General features: G+C 55.4%; 1 protein-coding gene across 3 annotated transcripts; it reads left to right on the forward strand.

Annotated features, from left to right (window-relative positions):
* The first annotated feature begins 708 nt into the window (after window positions 1–708).
* MFGE8 (milk fat globule-EGF factor 8 protein) lies at window positions 709–15468 on the forward strand. Of its 3 annotated transcripts, none has more exons than XR_002523187.1 (8): window positions 709–926; window positions 4232–4363; window positions 7068–7249; window positions 7669–7821; window positions 8535–8679; window positions 12753–12937; window positions 13165–13454; window positions 14325–14437. XR_002523187.1 is itself a non-coding variant. In XM_003901355.3 (8 exons), the coding sequence occupies exons 1-8, from the start codon at window positions 854–856 to the stop codon at window positions 14739–14741; spliced, it is 1164 nt and encodes a 387-aa protein (XP_003901404.1). In that variant the 5' UTR covers window positions 709–853; the 3' UTR covers window positions 14742–15468. The 3 variants fall into 3 exon arrangements, 2 of the variants coding, with proteins under 2 accessions (XP_003901404.1, XP_009209154.1); XM_003901355.3 differs by lacking the exon at window positions 13165–13454 and adding an exon at window positions 14604–15468 and having other exon boundaries at window positions 14325–14480; XM_009210890.3 differs by lacking the exons at window positions 709–926; window positions 13165–13454 and adding exons at window positions 1723–1740; window positions 14604–15468 and having other exon boundaries at window positions 14325–14480.
* The last annotated feature ends 1877 nt before the right edge of the window (window positions 15469–17345 follow it).

The raw sequence follows: 17345 nt of genomic DNA on the forward strand, positions 1-17345 counted from the left end.
CGCAAACAGGTGCCCATTTCCTCGCATTTTGTCTATGGTGACTTTCTTGCAACAAAGGCAGAGATGAATAGTTGCTACAGAGACTTAGGGCCTACGTATCAGAAAACATTTTCTATTAGGTCCTTTACAGAAACGTTCGCTGATTTTTTTTTTTTTTTTTTTTTTAGTATTTTACCATTTCAAACAATGTTGCTATGCTATCTTTGTATATATGTCATTTTGCACATGAGAGTTTCTGTAGAACGAATCTCTCTATGTGGAAATGCTAGGTCTTAAGGTGTCAGCATTTGCCGTTTTGATAGGTGTTACCAAATAGCCCTCTGCGGAAGTTGAACTAATTTATACTGTCTTCAGCGAAGCATGCTTGGACCTGTTCCCCACAGCCTCCACTAACCTTGTTAACATCTTGATACTTGCCGATCCGAGAAGGGAAACACGACGCTCATGGTAGTTTTAATTTGCATTTATCTGATTATGAATAAAGAGTTAGCATCTTTTCAAGTCTAAAAATCTTAAAAGCAAAGACAAAAACAAAACTCCTCCTGAACTCTACCCGCCCAGCAGACTCAAGACTCGTGACCCGGCCGTTGGCACGACGCGGGACGCCGGTGTGGCAGTGGCGGAAGAGACAGATATCGTGGACCACCCCCCTGCCCTCCAATTCCTTTCAAACAATTCCCTCCCAGCCGCTGAGCCCCGCCTCGAGTCCGCCTCTGGCCGGCTTGGGCGGAGCGCAAGGCCAGTGGGAGGTGCTGAGCCGCCTGATTTATTCCGGTCCCAGAGGAGAAGGCGCCAGAACCCCGCGGGGTCTGAACAGCCCAGCGTTCCCAGTCCAGCGCCCGCGTCCTGCAGCATGCCGCGCCCCTGCCTGCTCGCCGCGCTGTGCGGAGCCCTGCTCTGCGCCCCCAGCCTCCTCGTCGCCCTGGGTGAGTGGAGCGCGCCGCCCTCTGGCCCTCGCCCCTCCTCCCCGCGCCGCTCGCAAGTTTGCCCAGCGCCCTCCCTCCACCTCCACTGTTGACAAACTTAGACAAAGCCCCGGGGACCGGGCCGGGCAGAGGGGCGGCTTCTCCCGCTGCTCCCTGGCGGGACAGGGGGACGCGCCCCTGCCGTCTCTGCGCTGAAGTTTTTGGGCTGGGACTCGGGACATCGGGTGACAGCCCTGCCGCCCCCAGGATGCGGCTTACAGATAATGACAAAGGAATTCGCTGTGTCGGGCCTCTCTTTTCCCTTGTGAAAAATCAGGCCAGGGAACTGCGTTTGACTTTCGAACCCCTTCCACCTGGGAGATTCAAGGACTCTAGTATGGATAAGTCTTCTCTGGATAACTTTGTCCTGGCAACTCCCCGCCAACTCCAATTGGCTGGACAGTTCATTGGATTTTTGCGCTCCCACTTGTCCGTGCCTGGTCACATAAGGGAAGGGCTGGGGAGTCGGTGCAGTGGACGCGGGCCGTAAGTGGGGCCCGGGAGGGGACCCAGAGGCTGCGAGGAACTTGGAAGAGGGCTGCTTGCTGATGGGAGTCTCCTGACTCCCTCCCTCCCGCGGCCTTGGCCGGCTGCTGTATCTTCCCTGGTCCTCCTCCGCCTCCCAGGAGGCCTCCGGCGCCCAGCTGGGCCCCTCGCAGGCTGGACTTGCGGATGCCCCGAGCCATTCACCGTGGAGCGCTGGGAGAGGTCAGGGCCAGGACTCTTTAGGCGGCCCCTCTATCATTTTCTCATGGGATTGACTGAAGCAAGGCAGGTAACAGCTGAGCCCCAGCCCTACGTCCTGTGATCTGCCTGACCCTTAGGGCTAGAACTTCCAGAGTGCTCCAAGCTCCCAGGAACTTGGGAGCTCCTGGCCCTCCCCAGCCACCGTGAAAGACAGCTGGATCTTCATAGCCCCTTTCTACTCTTCTCTGTACCCCCCAACCTGAACCCTGGCCAAATGTTACTGGAAAGTCCCCGAAAGAGCAGGACTCTGAAGTCCCAAAGATGTTTTTATACAGGGTGATCTGGCCTTTTTCAGAAGGAGGCAACACCATACCTACCTTACATACAGGTAACCTGGCTGGGTAGGGTGCATCTTTCACTTTCCCTTTTTCCCACTGGACCGTTTTGCCCTGGAGCAGTGTAGGGAGAGGGCCGGTGCAGTTGGGAGGTAAGAGTCCATTCCCAACCCAAGCCTCTGTCTGTGTCAGTGCTCGCCCCCGCCTGCCAGGTCAGAGGAAGGATTACCTGCTATTTAAAGCCAATGACTAATAGCTCCTTGGGAGCCACTTTAAGCTCCCCAGGCCCTTGGAGGCGGAGCTCTGAGGGCAGATCGCTCATTAATGGTGTTGCTGGAGTGGGATGAACTCTCTGGGGGCTTTGGGATTCCAGGAGGACTCTCCAGCCTTGGATAGGTGACTCTGAAGGGGAGGCAAAAAGATTTCTGTTTTTTTTCTTTTTTTTTTTTTTGAGACGGAGTCTTGCTGTGACGCCCAGCCTGGAATGCAGTGGCGCGATGTCGGCTCACTACAAGCTTCGTTCCCTGGGTTCATGCCATTCCCCTGCCTCAGCCTCCCAAGTAGCTGGGACTACAGGCCCGTGCTACCACGCCCGGCTAAGTTTTTGTATTTTTAGTAGAGACAGGGTTTCACCGTGTTAGCCAGGATGGTCTCAATCTCCTGACCTCATGATCCGCCCGCCTCAGCCTCCCAAAGGGTTGGGATTACAAGCGAGAGCCGCCGCGCCTGGCCAAGGCGAAAAGATTTCTCATGTCTTGCTCCAAATGACAGATTTGGGTGTAGGGTCTCAGGCAGCCCTTCTGGGATGCTGAGGTCGGCTAGAGGACCCTTGTTGGGCCCAGCCAACCCTCCAGAGTCAAGGGATTGAGGACAGGCCCTCCTGTTCCTCCTCCTGTGTTCTCCACCACTGAGGCTGATGGTGCACATCTGTCATATAGGTTCCCATTCAGAAGCCCTGGTGGCCTCTGCAGCCCTTGCCCCCTGGTGGTTCTGAAATCACCCTTTTCACTCCTCTGCCCTGACTTCCTCTCTCACCATGCTCTCCACCTTCACCCTCTTCGGTGGGATTTCTGCATTTCAGCCAGAGGGTCCTGTCTGCAGCTACCAGATGCTCCCCACCCTAGGGGAGCTCAGCGGCATGTCTGCACTTGGACCTTTTCAACCTTCTTCCTCCCACAATTGGAACTGACTTTCCCACGCCCATCTCACACTTGAGAATCTCTGTTTCTTGTTTTTGTTTTGTTTTGTTTTTGTTTTTATTTTTGTTCCTCCCTGGTGGACAATGGTGAGGAGGGTGAAGGAAGGTTAAAAGCCACTGCTCTACAGGATGAAAAACTAAACTTGTCATTCTTCAGATCCCTCCCAGTCTGGCCCCAGCCTACCCTTCCAGCTGCATCTAACTGTGCTCCAACATACCACACCCTCTGTGCGCCTGCTTTTCTTGGAACGTTCATTCCTCATTGCCCAGTCTGGCACCCTCCTTACTTTGTCTTCTAGACCCAGCTCGAATATTCCCTCCTCTGGGAAACTTCCATCTCCCCAGCAGAAATCCTGCCTCCAGTGACGGTTCATGCAGGCTTCTGGAGCGTTGGGCAATGTTCCTCATCTGTGGACTTGCTGGCCTCTTTCCCGTTGGCTTCTTGAGGCCTGAGCTGCATCTGATTTCTCTGTCTCAGGGGCCCAGCATGGTCATTGGCCCTCTCAGTGTTTCCTGGATGATCATTGTGCTGTTCCTGAGTCAGGGCTGCCTCTGGAGGTGACATCTGTGACTCCGACCTATGCCTGAATTGGTGGGCAGAACCTGCTCGGTGGGCCAGGACAATGCTTCCTTCCACTGCCCCTGCCTTAAAGTCCTCATAGGCCTCCTTTGCAATCAGACTGCTGCCAAGAGACCTGCCCTGGACCTTGCCTGCCTCTCCAGACCCCAGCTGCCAGCTCTTCTGCCAGTGGGCAGTGGTCCCCAGCACCATTCCCATTGTCAGCCAGCACTTTTCTGGACACTCCCAGGCCACTTGGAAAGCTGGGCACTTCCCTTACGTGGGCTGATTCGCCTACACGTGGACTTCCTTGGCTCTAGGCTGACTCAGGCTCCATCCAGCAACAGACTGGGGAAGAGGGAGAGGAAGAGATAATGGGCTGAGTTTGAGTGGAGGGTCCTTTTGGGCTGGGCCCATCTGCTACTTCTCATCTCTGTCCCCAGCTCCTTCCTGATCACCTGCTCATCTTACCTGTCTCTGTCCCCAGATATCTGTTCCAAAAACCCCTGCCACAATGGTGGTTTATGCAAGGAGATTTCCCAAGAAGTGCGAGGGGACGTCTTCCCCTCATACACCTGTACGTGCCTTGAGGGCTACGCGGGCAGCCACTGTGAGATGAGTGAGTATCTGGGGGTGCTTGTTGCCTGTTTCTGGCAGTAGACCCTGAGCCACAGCCCTGGTGGCATAGGCCATGTGCTGGCCTTAGTCCCTCCCTGCCGTCCCCACCCCAGTGGAGGTGTCAAGGCCTCCTCTGGGGAGATGAAGAGAGAGAGACAGAGCCTCAGTTAGACCAAGGGGGTAAAAGGGTCCTGTTGTTTCTTCCTTCTCTCTGCCTGGCCCTCTGTCCTGAGACTGCTGGCCAGGCCTGACGCTGCTGCAGAGGAGTGAGGGCTTGTGGTCACCCTGGAGGTTGTGGGAGTGCTGTTTCTTGAGTCACCATGAGCTAGATACACAGCATTAGGGTTAAGTTGTGAGGATTTTTCTACCTAAGAGGGGAAAACAAACACATTCTTAGTCTTTTGGGGCCCAGGAACTCAGTAAATCAGGCTTGGTTTCAGAGTCTGACAGTTCCTGGCCCAAGTTTGACCTGCGGCCTCATCACAGAGCTCGGGGGGAGGAGGGAGACGTCTGGGCCAGCTGAGCCATCCCCTCGAGGCCAGGTGGTCAGAGGCCCTGCGTGCCCAGAGGGGCCTTGTGTGACCTGCCTGGTTATCCACTTGGCCACAGAATGGCCCTAGGTGGGGTGCCAACAGCAGTTCCCCTGCTGTCCTCCCTCCAGGCCCAGCTGGAGTCCCTTCCACTCAGTGCTCCCGCCCCACCAGGACTCCTCATGGGGTAGGCAGGTCGCCCACATGCGGGCCCGGGGATGGGTGGAGTGGGAGTCCTAGGTTTCTGAATCTAGCAGGTCAGTCGCTGAGCATCTTGGGTAGGGGGCGGGAGACATCTTGCCCTCCTTCAGGGAGATGTGGGGATGGGTTCTGAGGTTTGCTGGCCTCCAGAAGGAGGGGGCAGGTGGCTTGAGCCAGCTGGGTGGGAGCAGGAGCCCTGGGAGAGAGCAGGTCAAGTGTGTAGGATGCCTTTTACCTCCCAAGTGGCCCTGGGGCCTGTGCCTTGGGCCCTGGCCTGAGGCCAGATGTGTTTGAGATCTGGGTGGAAGGGTGTATATATGGTTTGGGGGATGGGTTGCTAAGGCAATCAGAGCCCTGGTGGGGCCGGGTGGGGCCACTAACGAGTGTCCTGGGAGCTGAGGTAACTGTGGGTATGCCTGAGTTGGAATTACCCACCCTGACTTCTAGCTTCTGGGCCTGAGATCTGCCACAGGCTGGACATGGCTGCACCCAGGAAGAAGGCAGGGGTGACCACACAGCGGAGGAAGCCCTCAGAGGGCCCTTCGCAGCTCTTCCTTGCCTTTTACGTGGTATGTTTCCTTAGAGCCAACAAGGGCCCTGTGGGCCCAAAGAATGCACATTGGACTCCTTCAGGGTGTGAGTATGGTGGGGTATAGGGATTGTCCTGGAGGCAGACTGGGGTCAAATCTCAGCCACTGGCCGAGCTCTGGTCTTGGGGCTCTGGCCTCACTTTGCGCGTTCCCGTCCCTGCCAGAGTGCGCTAACACCGAGCTCGTCTGAGCCTGTGATGCTGGAGGAAGAATAGATCTGTCTGTGGGTTATCTGCTTGGCAGCTGGAAGGCCCAGGGATATGCTGGGGGATCCCCAGGTGATGAGAGAAGCTTGGCCTGTAGGTGGGCCTCGTAGCTGTCCTGGGTTCCTGGGACCGCACTGCTGGAGTGATGGTGAGGGGGATGGGGCCTCGGCCAAGGGCATGTTCACAGATGGCTAGGTGAGGGCCCACAGGTGGAAGGCACAAAGAGGGAAAGCAGAATGGCATTTGTGCCCCACCTGGAGAACTCCTACTAGTGGGAGTTCTAGAAAACTCCAGGCAGATTAGCTTCTTTCTTTGTTTTTTATTTTTTGTTTTTTTTGAGACGGAGTCTCGCTCTGTCACCCAGGCTGGAGTGCAGTGGCTGGATCTCAGCTGACTGCAAGCTCCGCCTCCCGGGTTCACGCCATTCTCCTGCCTCAGCCTCCCGAGTAGCTGGGACTACAGGCGCCCGCCACCTCGCCCGGCTAGTTTTTTGTATTTTTTTTAGTAGAGACGGGGTTTCACCGGGTTAACCAGGATGGTCTCGATCTCCTGACCTCATGATCCGCCCATCTCGGCCTCCCAAAGTGCTGGGATTACAGGCTTGAGCCACTGCGCCCGGCCTGGCTTCTTTCTTTGTGTGCAGTGCTGGTCCTGTTCATTGCCAACCAAGGTAACCCTTCTCCCAAAGTCACCCTTCTGAGGAAGCCAGGGGCTGACTGAGGATGGCGTCCCTTCCTGGTGGGGGGGGACACTGAGGAAGAGGGGGTCACACTGGTATTCTGTGCACCAGACTAATTGCTTCCAGATGCCCTATATGAACGTGGCCACCTCCCACAGCCTGGAGGGGGACTCTATTTTCCACGAGTGCCAATCACGGCCATCCCCAGAGTGCTACCCTGGCTGGGATCCTCTGGCAGCCCTGGGTCCTGGCCTCCCATGACTCTGCCCAACCCCCTTGTCCTCACCACTCCCAGCCACACACTTTTTCTTGGCAGCTTGTCCTGGGCATTGCCTTCATTGTCTCTTTGTGGTCTTTGTTCTGAGAGAGGCTCTGAGGTTCTCCCCGGCCCTGGGGCCTAGGCAGAGGCCACTGAGTCTTATTTTCTTGTCCGTTGGGTCCCAGCTGGGCCCAGGAACCTGCTGGGATAGCCACCTGACTGCCACCTCCCTCCCCTCAGAGTGTATCGAGCCGCTGGGCATGGAGAATGGGAACATTGCCAACTCACAGATCACCGCCTCATCTGTGCGTGTGACCTTCTTGGGTTTGCAGCATTGGGTCCCGGAGCTGGCCCGCCTGAACCGCGCAGGCATGGTCAATGCCTGGACACCCAGCAGCAATGATGATAACCCCTGGATCCAGGTATGCCTGGGGATGGCCCTGGGGCGGAGCGATGGAGAGAAGGCTCGATGAATGTTCCTGCATTTGGGGGTTACCATGGGAGGGTTCATCACTGGAGTTCAGGTGGCAAGGTAGCAAGTTCCCACAGGTGAAGTGTCTGTAAGTGGATGGCATCCCTGGGGGAACCCGGTATGGGGTCAGGGTGAAGGGGGAGCGGGCCCCAGGCTGTGGAGGGCTGTGGGTACTCGATGAGGCCTCTAGAGGCCGGGGCAGAAGAAGCAGGCACTTTGTGCGGGTGGTGTGCTCAGCTGCCCCTTCTTTGCTGCTGTTGTTGGGTTGTTCCCCCATCCAGTGCGGAGAGTGAAGGGATGGGTCTGTTTGGATCTTGAGTGGAAAGGACCCAGGAGATAAGGGTGCCATCTCCCCTGCCCTGTGTCCAGGTGAACCTGCTGCGGAGGATGTGGGTAACAGGTGTGGTGACGCAGGGTGCTAGCCGCTTGGCTAGTCATGAGTACCTGAAGGCCTTCAAGGTAGCCTACAGCCTTAATGGACATGAATTCAATTTCATCCATGATGTTAATGAAAAACACAAGGTAGGTCTTGGGGCCTGAAAGAGGGGCTGTGGTCCATACCCCCTAAGGTTCTAGCATTGACTGAGGACCCCCAGTGAGTCCAGAGAACCCTGGGTGATTGGCCATGACATGGGTCTTCGGGTGCATCTTGGCTTCTAGAAATTGGGAAACCCAGACTGTGTCCATGTTCTGTGGTTTACAAGCAATAGTCCCACTTCAGAGATGAGACTAGTGAGACCCAAAATGGTACAGTGACCTGTTGAGGGTGGTAGTGGTGGTGGAGCTGGGTTTCATTCTGAGCCTTCAGGGGTACATGTACAGTTGTACACTGCTCAAGGACATCATTACTAAGCAGGCACCATTCACAGTACAGGCATTATACATTTGTGGAACTCTGTCAGAAAATTGTCATAATAAACTATTTGAGAAAGGAGTGCCTTTTCCTAATTTGCAAAGAGGCACCCTGTAGGTTACAGGTGACCCTGTGTCAACTATAGGGGTTTATGCCCAGGCTCCATGATGATTAAGGAAAGTGAGAGGAGAATCTGTGTGGAGGGGTACGGAGTGACCAAAGGAGAGGCTGCTATGTGAGCCCCTGCTGGCTCTTCCAAGTCCTCTTCACCCTTCCAGCCCCACCTCTGCCTCCCAGGTCTGAAAAGGAAGATGATGTAACCCCAGGGAGGGGGACTGCCCAGATGGACCCCCCTCCCCCAGTCTTGTCCCTTCCCTCCTAGGAGTTTGCGGGTAACTGGAACAAAAATGCGGTGCATGTCAACCTGTTTGAGACCCCTGTGGAGGCTCAGTATGTGAGGTTGTACCCCACGAGCTGCCACACGGCCTGTACTCTGCGCTTTGAGCTACTGGGCTGTGAGTTGGACGGTGAGTGCTGGGGGTGCTGGTAGGGGGGTGCCGGTAGGGGGGCACCGTGGGCCAGTCCTAGGAGGTGGCCCTCCCTGCTGCCTCTTTTCTCAGCCAAACTGAGCTGGGTAGGGCAGCAACAAGGCCCGGGGACCAGGCTTCACTCAGGAAACGCACTCTAGGGACTCACCTGGTCATAGCAGTCCCACCCAGGTGTTTGCTGTCGGCCAACCCATGACCCAGGGCGTTCTGGTTGATAGAGAAAAAGACTTCGATTTTCAAAGTATTTTCACTTCTTCTGGTTGGCTCCTGTCCTGTAGCTTCTAGAACATGTAGCGTTAGGTGTGTTTGGCAGATGTCAGCTTTACGAGGGCAGATAATTTGTCTGTTTTGTTTGCTTCGGTATTCCCAGTGCCTAGAATGGTGTCTGGTTTATAGGGACTCAATAAACACTTGATGAATGAGTGAATGAATGAATGAGGGGCGTGGGGCCCCGATGAATGATTTATTAAGGGTACACATCTGGTAGGTATTAAGACTTGGTCTAGATCTCTGGGCTCCCGGCCCCACCCATCCAGAGCTTTCCTTGCCAAACTCTTAAGAGTCTGCACTCCAGAGAAACACAGGGGCTTCTTGGACCACGGGGCTTGGAGCTGGTGCTTCCTGCTGCCTTTTCCAGAGATTCCCAAAGAGGTTTCCAAAGAAATTCCCCAGATGGAGAGCTGGGGGGGGACCAGAAAGGGACAGCTTTCTGCAGACCCAGGAGACAGCCTTGGCGAGGTTAGGGTGCAGGGTTTGGGCTGACAGACATTGATTGCCTCAGCGCAGCTCAATTCAGCTTTCCTTTTTGAGGGCTGGGTATTTCTCTCTCTTTGCAGCCACAGTGCCACCTGCTGGCCGTCAGTGGAACTGTAAGACTCGCTAAGCGGAGCTGCAGAGTGGAGGTTCTTATCTTACCCACTGGCATTTTTATCTTACCCAGACCTGCCCTCCTGCGCCCCCTCTTTCCCCTCTGTGACACCTCTTCCTGTTGTCTCATTTCAGACACCACCCAAATACCCCTCAGAGCTGAGTTCAGTGCCTGGCTGGGTTTAGTGTTTTTAGTGTGAACTTGAGTAGGTATGCTTCCTCCACCAGGGGGCCTTTTGAGCCTTACTGTTTCAGTGGGGCGTCTAAGACTGCCTTCTGCTAGAAGGAAATGTAGCCTACTGGGAAAGGACAGAGCCAGGTCTGTGTACCTCTCCCTGGAGTCCCTGCCACTTGCTGTTTTGGCTTGAAGCCTTTGGCCATTAAAGTTGCCTGGATTCAGGCATGGCTGGCCTCTGCTCAGGGCCAAGAGAGGGTGAGCCTTGCAAACCAAGGAAGCCCAGGTACCCTGTCTGCTTCCTTCGGGGTCTGGACCACTCCTCTCCCTATAGGCCTTCCAGTCAGCTGGAGAGTGTTGGTGCATGCGTGCATATGTGTGGGTGGGGCTGAGGTCTGGGGGTACCTGGGATTCCACACGGGATTCCTCTTTGCAGGCATGGTGCCTTTGGTGAATTAATTATTTAATTCAATGGATGTTTATTAAGATATTGATTAAGCCCCTCCTGGGTACTTGGCTCTAGGGAATGATTGCCTGACCTCATGGAATTTGCACTGTAGCAAGGGAGGCAGACTTGAGGCAAGGAACAGATGACAGAGAGCAGTAACAGCTCTGAAGAAAAGCTAGAGGGTGATGAGATGACCATGACTTGGGGTGAGGGGAGAGAGCAAGACAAGGACTGCTCTGTTGGGAAGGCCTTTGACTGGGGGCCTGAATGATGGAGAGCCAGCCACATGAAAAACTTAAAAAGAGCACTACAGGCAAGGAATTGGTAAGTGCAAAGGCCCTGGGGCATGTTGAAGGATGGAAGGAAGGCCAATGGAGCTGGATCCTAGAGACTGAGGGGCAGCTTGGTGGGTGAAGAGCCCCAGGGACCCACAGTGTCATCACCTAGGAGCTTCTTAGATATGCAGACTGAGGCTGGGTGCGGTGGCTGACACCTATAATCCCAGCACTTTGGGAGGCCGAGGCGAGTGGATCATCTGAGGTCAGGAGATCAAGACTAGCCTGGCCAACATGGCAAAACCCTGTCTCCACTAAAAAAATACAAAAATTAGCCGGGCATGATGGCGGGCGCCTGTAATTCCAGCTACTAGGGAGGCTGAGGCAGGATAATTGCCTGAGCCCAATCAGGAGGCAGAGGTTGTAGTGAGCCGAGATCATGCCACTGCACTCCAGCCTGGGTGACAGAGCGAGACTGTGTCTCAAAAAAAAAAAAAAAAAAAAAAAATTACAGACTAAAAGCCCCAGCCTACATTTGCTGAAACAGAATCTTTTTTAAACAAGATCCCCAGGTGATCTGGGAGAATTACTCCCCTAGTATCTTATTTTATAGATGGGGAGACTGAGAGCCAGAGAGAGGAAGGGACTTCCTAGAGTGATGGAGCTGACAGTTCTGCCCCTTCCCTGGTGCCCCTTCCAACTGTATTTTACCAGGAAGGCTGTCTGACTTCCTGGGGAGGCTGAGTGAGGAGGGTATGAACCGCTAGAAGCAGATGATCTGTAGAGAGGTCTGCATTGAGCACATTGTGCAGAATTGGTCTCCTCTGCAAAGCTGCCCAGGTTTTAGCCTGACTCAGGCCTCTCCTCTTCTGGGACTAAGGGACAACCAGTTCCCAGCCCAGTAGCCTCTCTTTGTCGGGGAAGGTGGTGGTTCCCTGGTGCACCACCATCAGGAGGCGATGGGACCATCGGCAGGCATTGTCAACACACCCTGGGGGCAAATGTCTTGAGTGGTGAGGGTGCAGGTGTCTGGAGGGCAGTGACATAACTTAGTTGGCTCCCAGATTGCAGGGGGCTCCCCAGTCCCACCGTCCACTCCTGCCTCCCTCAACTCCCCAGAGGGATAGACACTTGTGGAGTGAGGAGACACCCCCATCATTCTCTTGGGAGTTGTATCTCCTGCCCATCCCCAACTGTTCTATCCATATGCCACGTGCAGATACGAATGCAAGACAGCCCAGCACATTCCTGAGTGTTTGAGGCAGGGCTGAGTGAAACGAAGGCCAGCTTCCCGGGCCAGCCCTCACAGGCCTGTGTGACAGCATGCCCAGAACATCTGAGTGTGCGAAGGCCCTCTGGGAGACACTAAGTCAGGGGGCTTCTGGGGAATGGAAATAGAGATGTTCCTGAGCCCCAGGAGTGGTCTGATTTCTCTAACTGCCAGCTGCTGGCAGGCAGGGGTGTTGTCCTGTTCATCACTGGGTCGCCACCAGGCAGGCCTTCATCATCTAGCTGGGATGTGTGGATGGTGGAGGTGATGTCATAGTGTGACATTAAGAGTTTGTATGTGGCCGGGCGCGGTGGCTCAAGCCTGTAATCCGGGCACTTTGGGAGGCCGAGACGGGCAGATCACGAGGTCAGGAGATCGAGACCATCCTGGCTAACATGGTGAAACCCCGTCTCTACTAAAAAAAAAATACAAAAAAAAAAAAAAACTAGCCGGGCGCGGTGGCGGGCGCCTGTAGTCCCAGCTACTCGGGAGGCTTTTTTTTCTTTTTTTTTTTTTGGTGGCAGAAAAAAATGACTGAAGTAAGCACTGAATAAATGAGGTGGTTGTTATTAAAGTTGTCAGTGGCTGTGCCATGGGATGGATGGGAGGCCGAGGCGATGGGGGCAGTGCTGTGAGTCCAGAAGAGGAAGAAATCCTGCCCAAGTGAAGTAGAGCAGGCTTCTTGGAGGAGGTGTCTCCAAAGTCAGGCATTGAAGGAGGGCAGGAGGTGATGGAGCAGGGGCTTCCCTGGTTCAGAGGGAGAAGGGTGGTGAGTGGGAGGTCTTGGGTGATCTGTGAGGAGCTGAGCCCGGCTGGTTGTGGTGAGGAACTGGTGGGGCCGGCAGTGAGAAGGTCGCACAGTTGGCCCTGCAAGGTGGATGGAGCTGCTTTCTGTTGCTGAAGAGCATGCCAGGGGCTGGTCAGGATCCACAGAGTTCTTTCCGCTTCATCGCCTTGTGCTCCCACCCCTGGGAGCTGTGGATCCCAGATCCAGATGACAGCCCACCTTGCTGGCAGGATGCTTCAATCCCCTGGGCCTGAAGAATAACAGCATCCCTGACAAGCAGATCACGGCCTCCAGCAGCTACAAGACCTGGGGCTTGCATCTCTTCAGCTGGAACCCCTCCTACGCACGGCTGGACAAGCAGGGCAACTTCAACGCCTGGGTTGCGGGGAGCTACAGTAACGATCAGTGGCTGCAGGTGGGCCAGCCCCTTCTTGGGATTCAGGGCTGGGGTTGGGTGGGATGAGGTGGGACTGCCAGATCTTTGACCTTTCCCCAGCCCAGGCTTCTGCTTCCCAAGAGAGTTCTGGAAAAGCCTTATTTTCCTTTGGCTTTTCTTTCTTCTTCACACCTGTACTCCCTTCTCCTGATCCTGCTTCCACTAAGGTGGAAAAAGGATGTGTGTGTGTGTGTGTTTATACACAGGAGGAGAGCTGCTCCATGGGCTGCCACAGGGTTGACAAGGCTCAGCCTGTGGACAGCAGGGCAGAGGCGGAAGAGGGAGACATGACCCAGGCATCTTGGGACCTCTCCCCTGAGCACAGCGTACATATTCTCTGACTCAGTGTCTAAGAAGCCACCATGTGACAGCCCTTGTCTGTCATTGAAACTGGGAAACAAAAGAGAGTCATGGAAAGCCAGAGCTTGTTTTATAGATGAGGAAGCTGAGAGCTGGCAGGACGACGATCTGCCTAGTACCCACCTGCTGGCTGGCAGTGAGTTGGGTTTACACCTGGATGTTGGGGAACTGTGTGTCCAGGTGCAGCTGGCAGGTTCTCCAGGGAGATCAGGGACTGGGGACAGGAGGTCTGTCTCAGGGCCCCATGGAGCACACTGTGGAGCTGGGTTCCGTGAGTTGCTGCCTGCCTGTGGACACCCTCAGGACCAGTGTCGACTGTGGGCAGCGCTGCAGGGAGCCTCTAGAGCAGTTCATGCCCCTCCAGGCTGTGGCCTCTCCTGTCCTTCTTCCCATCACAGCATAGTGCAGGTCTCAGGCAGGGGTGGTTGGTGTTGAGTTGGCCAGGGCACAGACTCTACGAGCCTTATAGCAGTGAGGTACCGAACACCATGTGTGGCCAAGTAGGTGGTATTATTTATGCCCCCCAAGGCTTTTTTTTTTTTTTTTTTTCTGAGACAGAGCCAGGCTGGAGTGCAGTGGCGCCATCTCGGCTCACTGCAACCTCCGCCTCCCGGGTTCAAGTGGTTCTTCTGACTTGGCCTCCCTAGTAGCTGGAATTTCAAGTGGTTCTTCTGACTCAGCCTCCCTAGTAGCTGGGATTACAGGCACCTGCCATCATGCCCAGCTAATTTTTTGTATTTTTAGTAGAGACAGGGTTTCACCATGTTGGCCAGGCTGGTCTCAAAATCCTGACTTCAGGTGATCCACCCGCCTCGGTCTCCCAAAGTGTTGGGATTATAGGTGTGAGACACCACGTCCGGCCTTATGCCCATTTTATAGCCAAGGAAACTGAGGCTCAACCAAGTAGTTTTTTTTCAAAACTAAAATTCATGCCTCGGTGTGTCTGCCTCTTTTCACCTTACTGGACATGGTCCAAGCGAGAAAATGTGGTTGATTTCTTCTGTAGGTGGACCTGGGCTCCCTGAAGGAGGTGACAGGCATCATCACCCAGGGGGCCCGTAACTTTGGCTCCGTCCAGTTTGTGGCATCCTACAAGGTGGCCTACAGTAATGACAGTGTGAACTGGACTGAGTACCAGGACCCCAGGACTGGCAGCAGCAAGGTGGGTGTCTGACCAGCTGCCCACCCTTTGCCATTCCTTTATTACTTCCCTGGGAGTCTGGCCTGGGGCTCTGAGGGGAGGGGGGCTGGCTTGGGGTCCTCCTGACACCCGCTCTGCCTCTAGATCTTCCCTGGCAACTGGGACAACCATTCCCACAAGAAGAACTTGTTTGAGACGCCCATCCTGGCTCGCTATGTGCGTGTCCTGCCTGTAGCCTGGCACAACCGCATCGCCCTGCGCCTGGAGCTGCTGGGCTGTTAGTGGCCACTTGCCATCCCCAGGTCCTCCTGCTTTCCGTGGGCCCACCACCTCCTGGCTTCTCAGCCCCTTTAAATCACCATGGGACTGGGGACTGGGGAAGGGGAGGGTGTTCAGAGGCAGCACCATCACACAGTCACCATCACACAGTCACCCCTCCCTCCCTCTTCCTCACCTTCCTCCTCTCACGGGCCCTGCCCCAACCCCTAAGCCCCATCCCCTAACCCCCAGCCCTCACTGTCCTGTTTTCTTAGGCACTGAGAGATCTGAGTAGGTCTGGGATGGACAGGAAAGGGCAAAGTAGGGCGTGTGGTTTCCCTGCCCCTGTCCAGACCCCCAATCCCAGGCGCGTGTGTCTCTGTCTCTCCTAGCCCCTCTCTCACACACCGCATTCCCGTGGTGTCCTCAAGAAAGGCCCAGAAGCGCCAGGCTGGAGATAACAGCCTCTTGCCCATCAGCCCTGCATCGGCCCTGGGGTACCATGTGGCCACAACTTCTGTTGCCCCCTGTCACCAACACACTTCCCCTTGTCTCCCTGGATACCTCTCTTGCCCCTTGTCCTGAAGCCCAGTGAGACAGAAGGGGGCGGGGTGGGTCTATGGGGAGATAAGGGAGTGAGGTCAGAGGAGGGCATGGGTTGGCAGGGTGGGTGTTTGGGGCCCTCTGTGCTGGCTTTTCACCCCAGAGGACACAGGCAGCTTCCAAAATATATTTATCTTCTTCACGGGAACTCTTGGTGTGGTTCGTTATTGTTTCATGGGAATGGGATTTAAATTGCGCTGGTTTCCCCATCCTCCACCTGTGGTCCTCTCTGAGCCCCAGCTTGCTTGCTTGCTTGCTTTTTTTTTTTTTTTTTTTGAGACAGTCTTGCTCTGTTGCCAGGCTGGAGTGCAATAATGTGATCTTGGCTCACTGCAACCTCTGCCTCCCGGTTCATGCGTTTCTCCTGCCTCAGCCTCCCAAATAGCTGGGACTATAGGTGTATACCACCATGCCCAGCTAATTTTTGTATTTTTAGTAGAGACGGGGTTTCACCATGTTGGCCAGGATGGTCTCAATCTCTCGACCTCGTGATCCACCTGCCTCAGCCTCCCAAAGTGCTGGGATGACAGGCGTGAGCCGCCGTACCCGGCCCCATCTTTCTTTATGTCACCTGCCTGACTACACATAGCTTCATAGCAGGCGGAGGGAGTCAGGACTTCCAGGTCCTCAAAACCTGACTTCCCCTCTTCCCTCTGCTTTCTATCTCCATGCCCATTTGGCCCTGGGCCCCACAGCTGCTGCCTGGTCAGGGGCCCAGTGAGCGCCTGGCAGACGCTGTCTCCTGAATGCTTTTGCTCCCTTCCTGCCAGGAAGACCGGCTGGGGCAGCTGGTTTTCCCCTTTAGCAGTTTCCGTTCTCTCTGCAACTGGAGTGGTGGGCTGGAGGAACTATTAGACCAGTGAACCTGGGCGGCTTCAGAACTGGAGTTCCTGGGGTGGGTGCAGCGTGGGACTAGAGGAGGGGACCAGGGCTCTGCCAAGTGGGCATGAGGCCTCCTGCCTGAACACACTGGTTCCTGGTAGGCCACTGGTGTGTGTGCTCCAGGGATACCCTCGCTGTGTGGGGTCATCAAGAAGTGGGGGCGGGCCTTGCAGGCCAGTGTCCTGGCGATCTGGGAGGGTGACTTGCAGGCAGAGGCTTGGCTAGCTTGGGAAGGGGTGTAGGAAAAACCACCCTCTTCATTAAGGTGAACTTTTCCAAACTTTGGGAGCCGAGCTGTGCTCTGCAGGCAGGGGGTGCCTCTGAGCAGCAGGAGGTGAGGCCCGCAGGGCTGCCAAAGGGAGGGCGTGGCTTTGCTGGAACCACATCAGGGAAATGCGTCTGGAAGTGGTTCCTTTCTGAGACCTGCCGTTGCTGGGCTCCTGGGCCTAGCAGGGTCTGAATAAAAGGCCCAGGCAGTGGTCTTCGTAGGAACTGAGGATGGGGGACTCCCTTCCCCTGGGGTTCCCTTGACCTACTGCTTCCTGTTTCAGAGCTCTTTTCTGTGGAGCGGTGTGGATTGGGTTTAGAGCCAAGTCTTTCTGGGTGCTTTCGAGCCTCAGGACTCCCGGGGGAGTTTCCTGCCCTGAACCCCTGTTCCAGCCTCCCCCCGGGATGAGCAGACAGTGGGAGAAGCATCACTGCTCTGGGATGGGTTGGCCACAACCTTCTAAAAGTCCCCCTCCTGGGACCCTGGAGCGGAGTTCCCTCACTCCTGACCCCCTCCTTCCTTTCTTGTCTTCTCTCCCTCAGCAGTGTCTTCCATTTGCCCAGCTTTTACCATCACCCCTACACATTGACTTTCTTCTGCCCCACTGCAAGGCAGAGGGTGAGTGTTCAGATTCCGCCTGCTGGCTATCCCAACCCCTGGCTGGCATGTTCAACTCGACTTCCTGTAACAAAATGTGCTCTCCCTGCTGTCCATCCTCTCCCCTGTCGGGAACCTGCAGAGGAACCTACCTTGGCTCCCCTTTGCCTATCAAGTCTGGCATTCCTTTTAGGTGCCGTTTACCTGTTGATCACAGTTCTTTGTGCTCCAATTTGCCCCTGGCTATGTGTAACACACACATATGCACGCGCGCGCGC

Source organism: Papio anubis, chromosome 7 (assembly GCF_008728515.1).
Source record: "Papio anubis isolate 15944 chromosome 7, Panubis1.0, whole genome shotgun sequence".
NCBI lineage: Eukaryota > Metazoa > Chordata > Mammalia > Primates > Cercopithecidae > Papio > Papio anubis.

Excerpts from the sequence above, each read along its gene's own strand:
- MFGE8 (XM_003901355.3), top strand. The coding sequence starts at position 854 with ATGCCGCGCCCCTGCCTGCTCGCCGCGCTGTGCGGAGCCCTGCTCTGC. Across the intron at positions 927-4,231 it reads CAGCCTCCTCGTCGCCCTGG|ATATCTGTTCCAAAAACCCC; the intron begins GTGAGTGGAGCG and ends CTCTGTCCCCAG. Across the intron at positions 8,680-12,752 it reads ACTGGGCTGTGAGTTGGACG|GATGCTTCAATCCCCTGGGC; the intron begins GTGAGTGCTGGG and ends CCTTGCTGGCAG.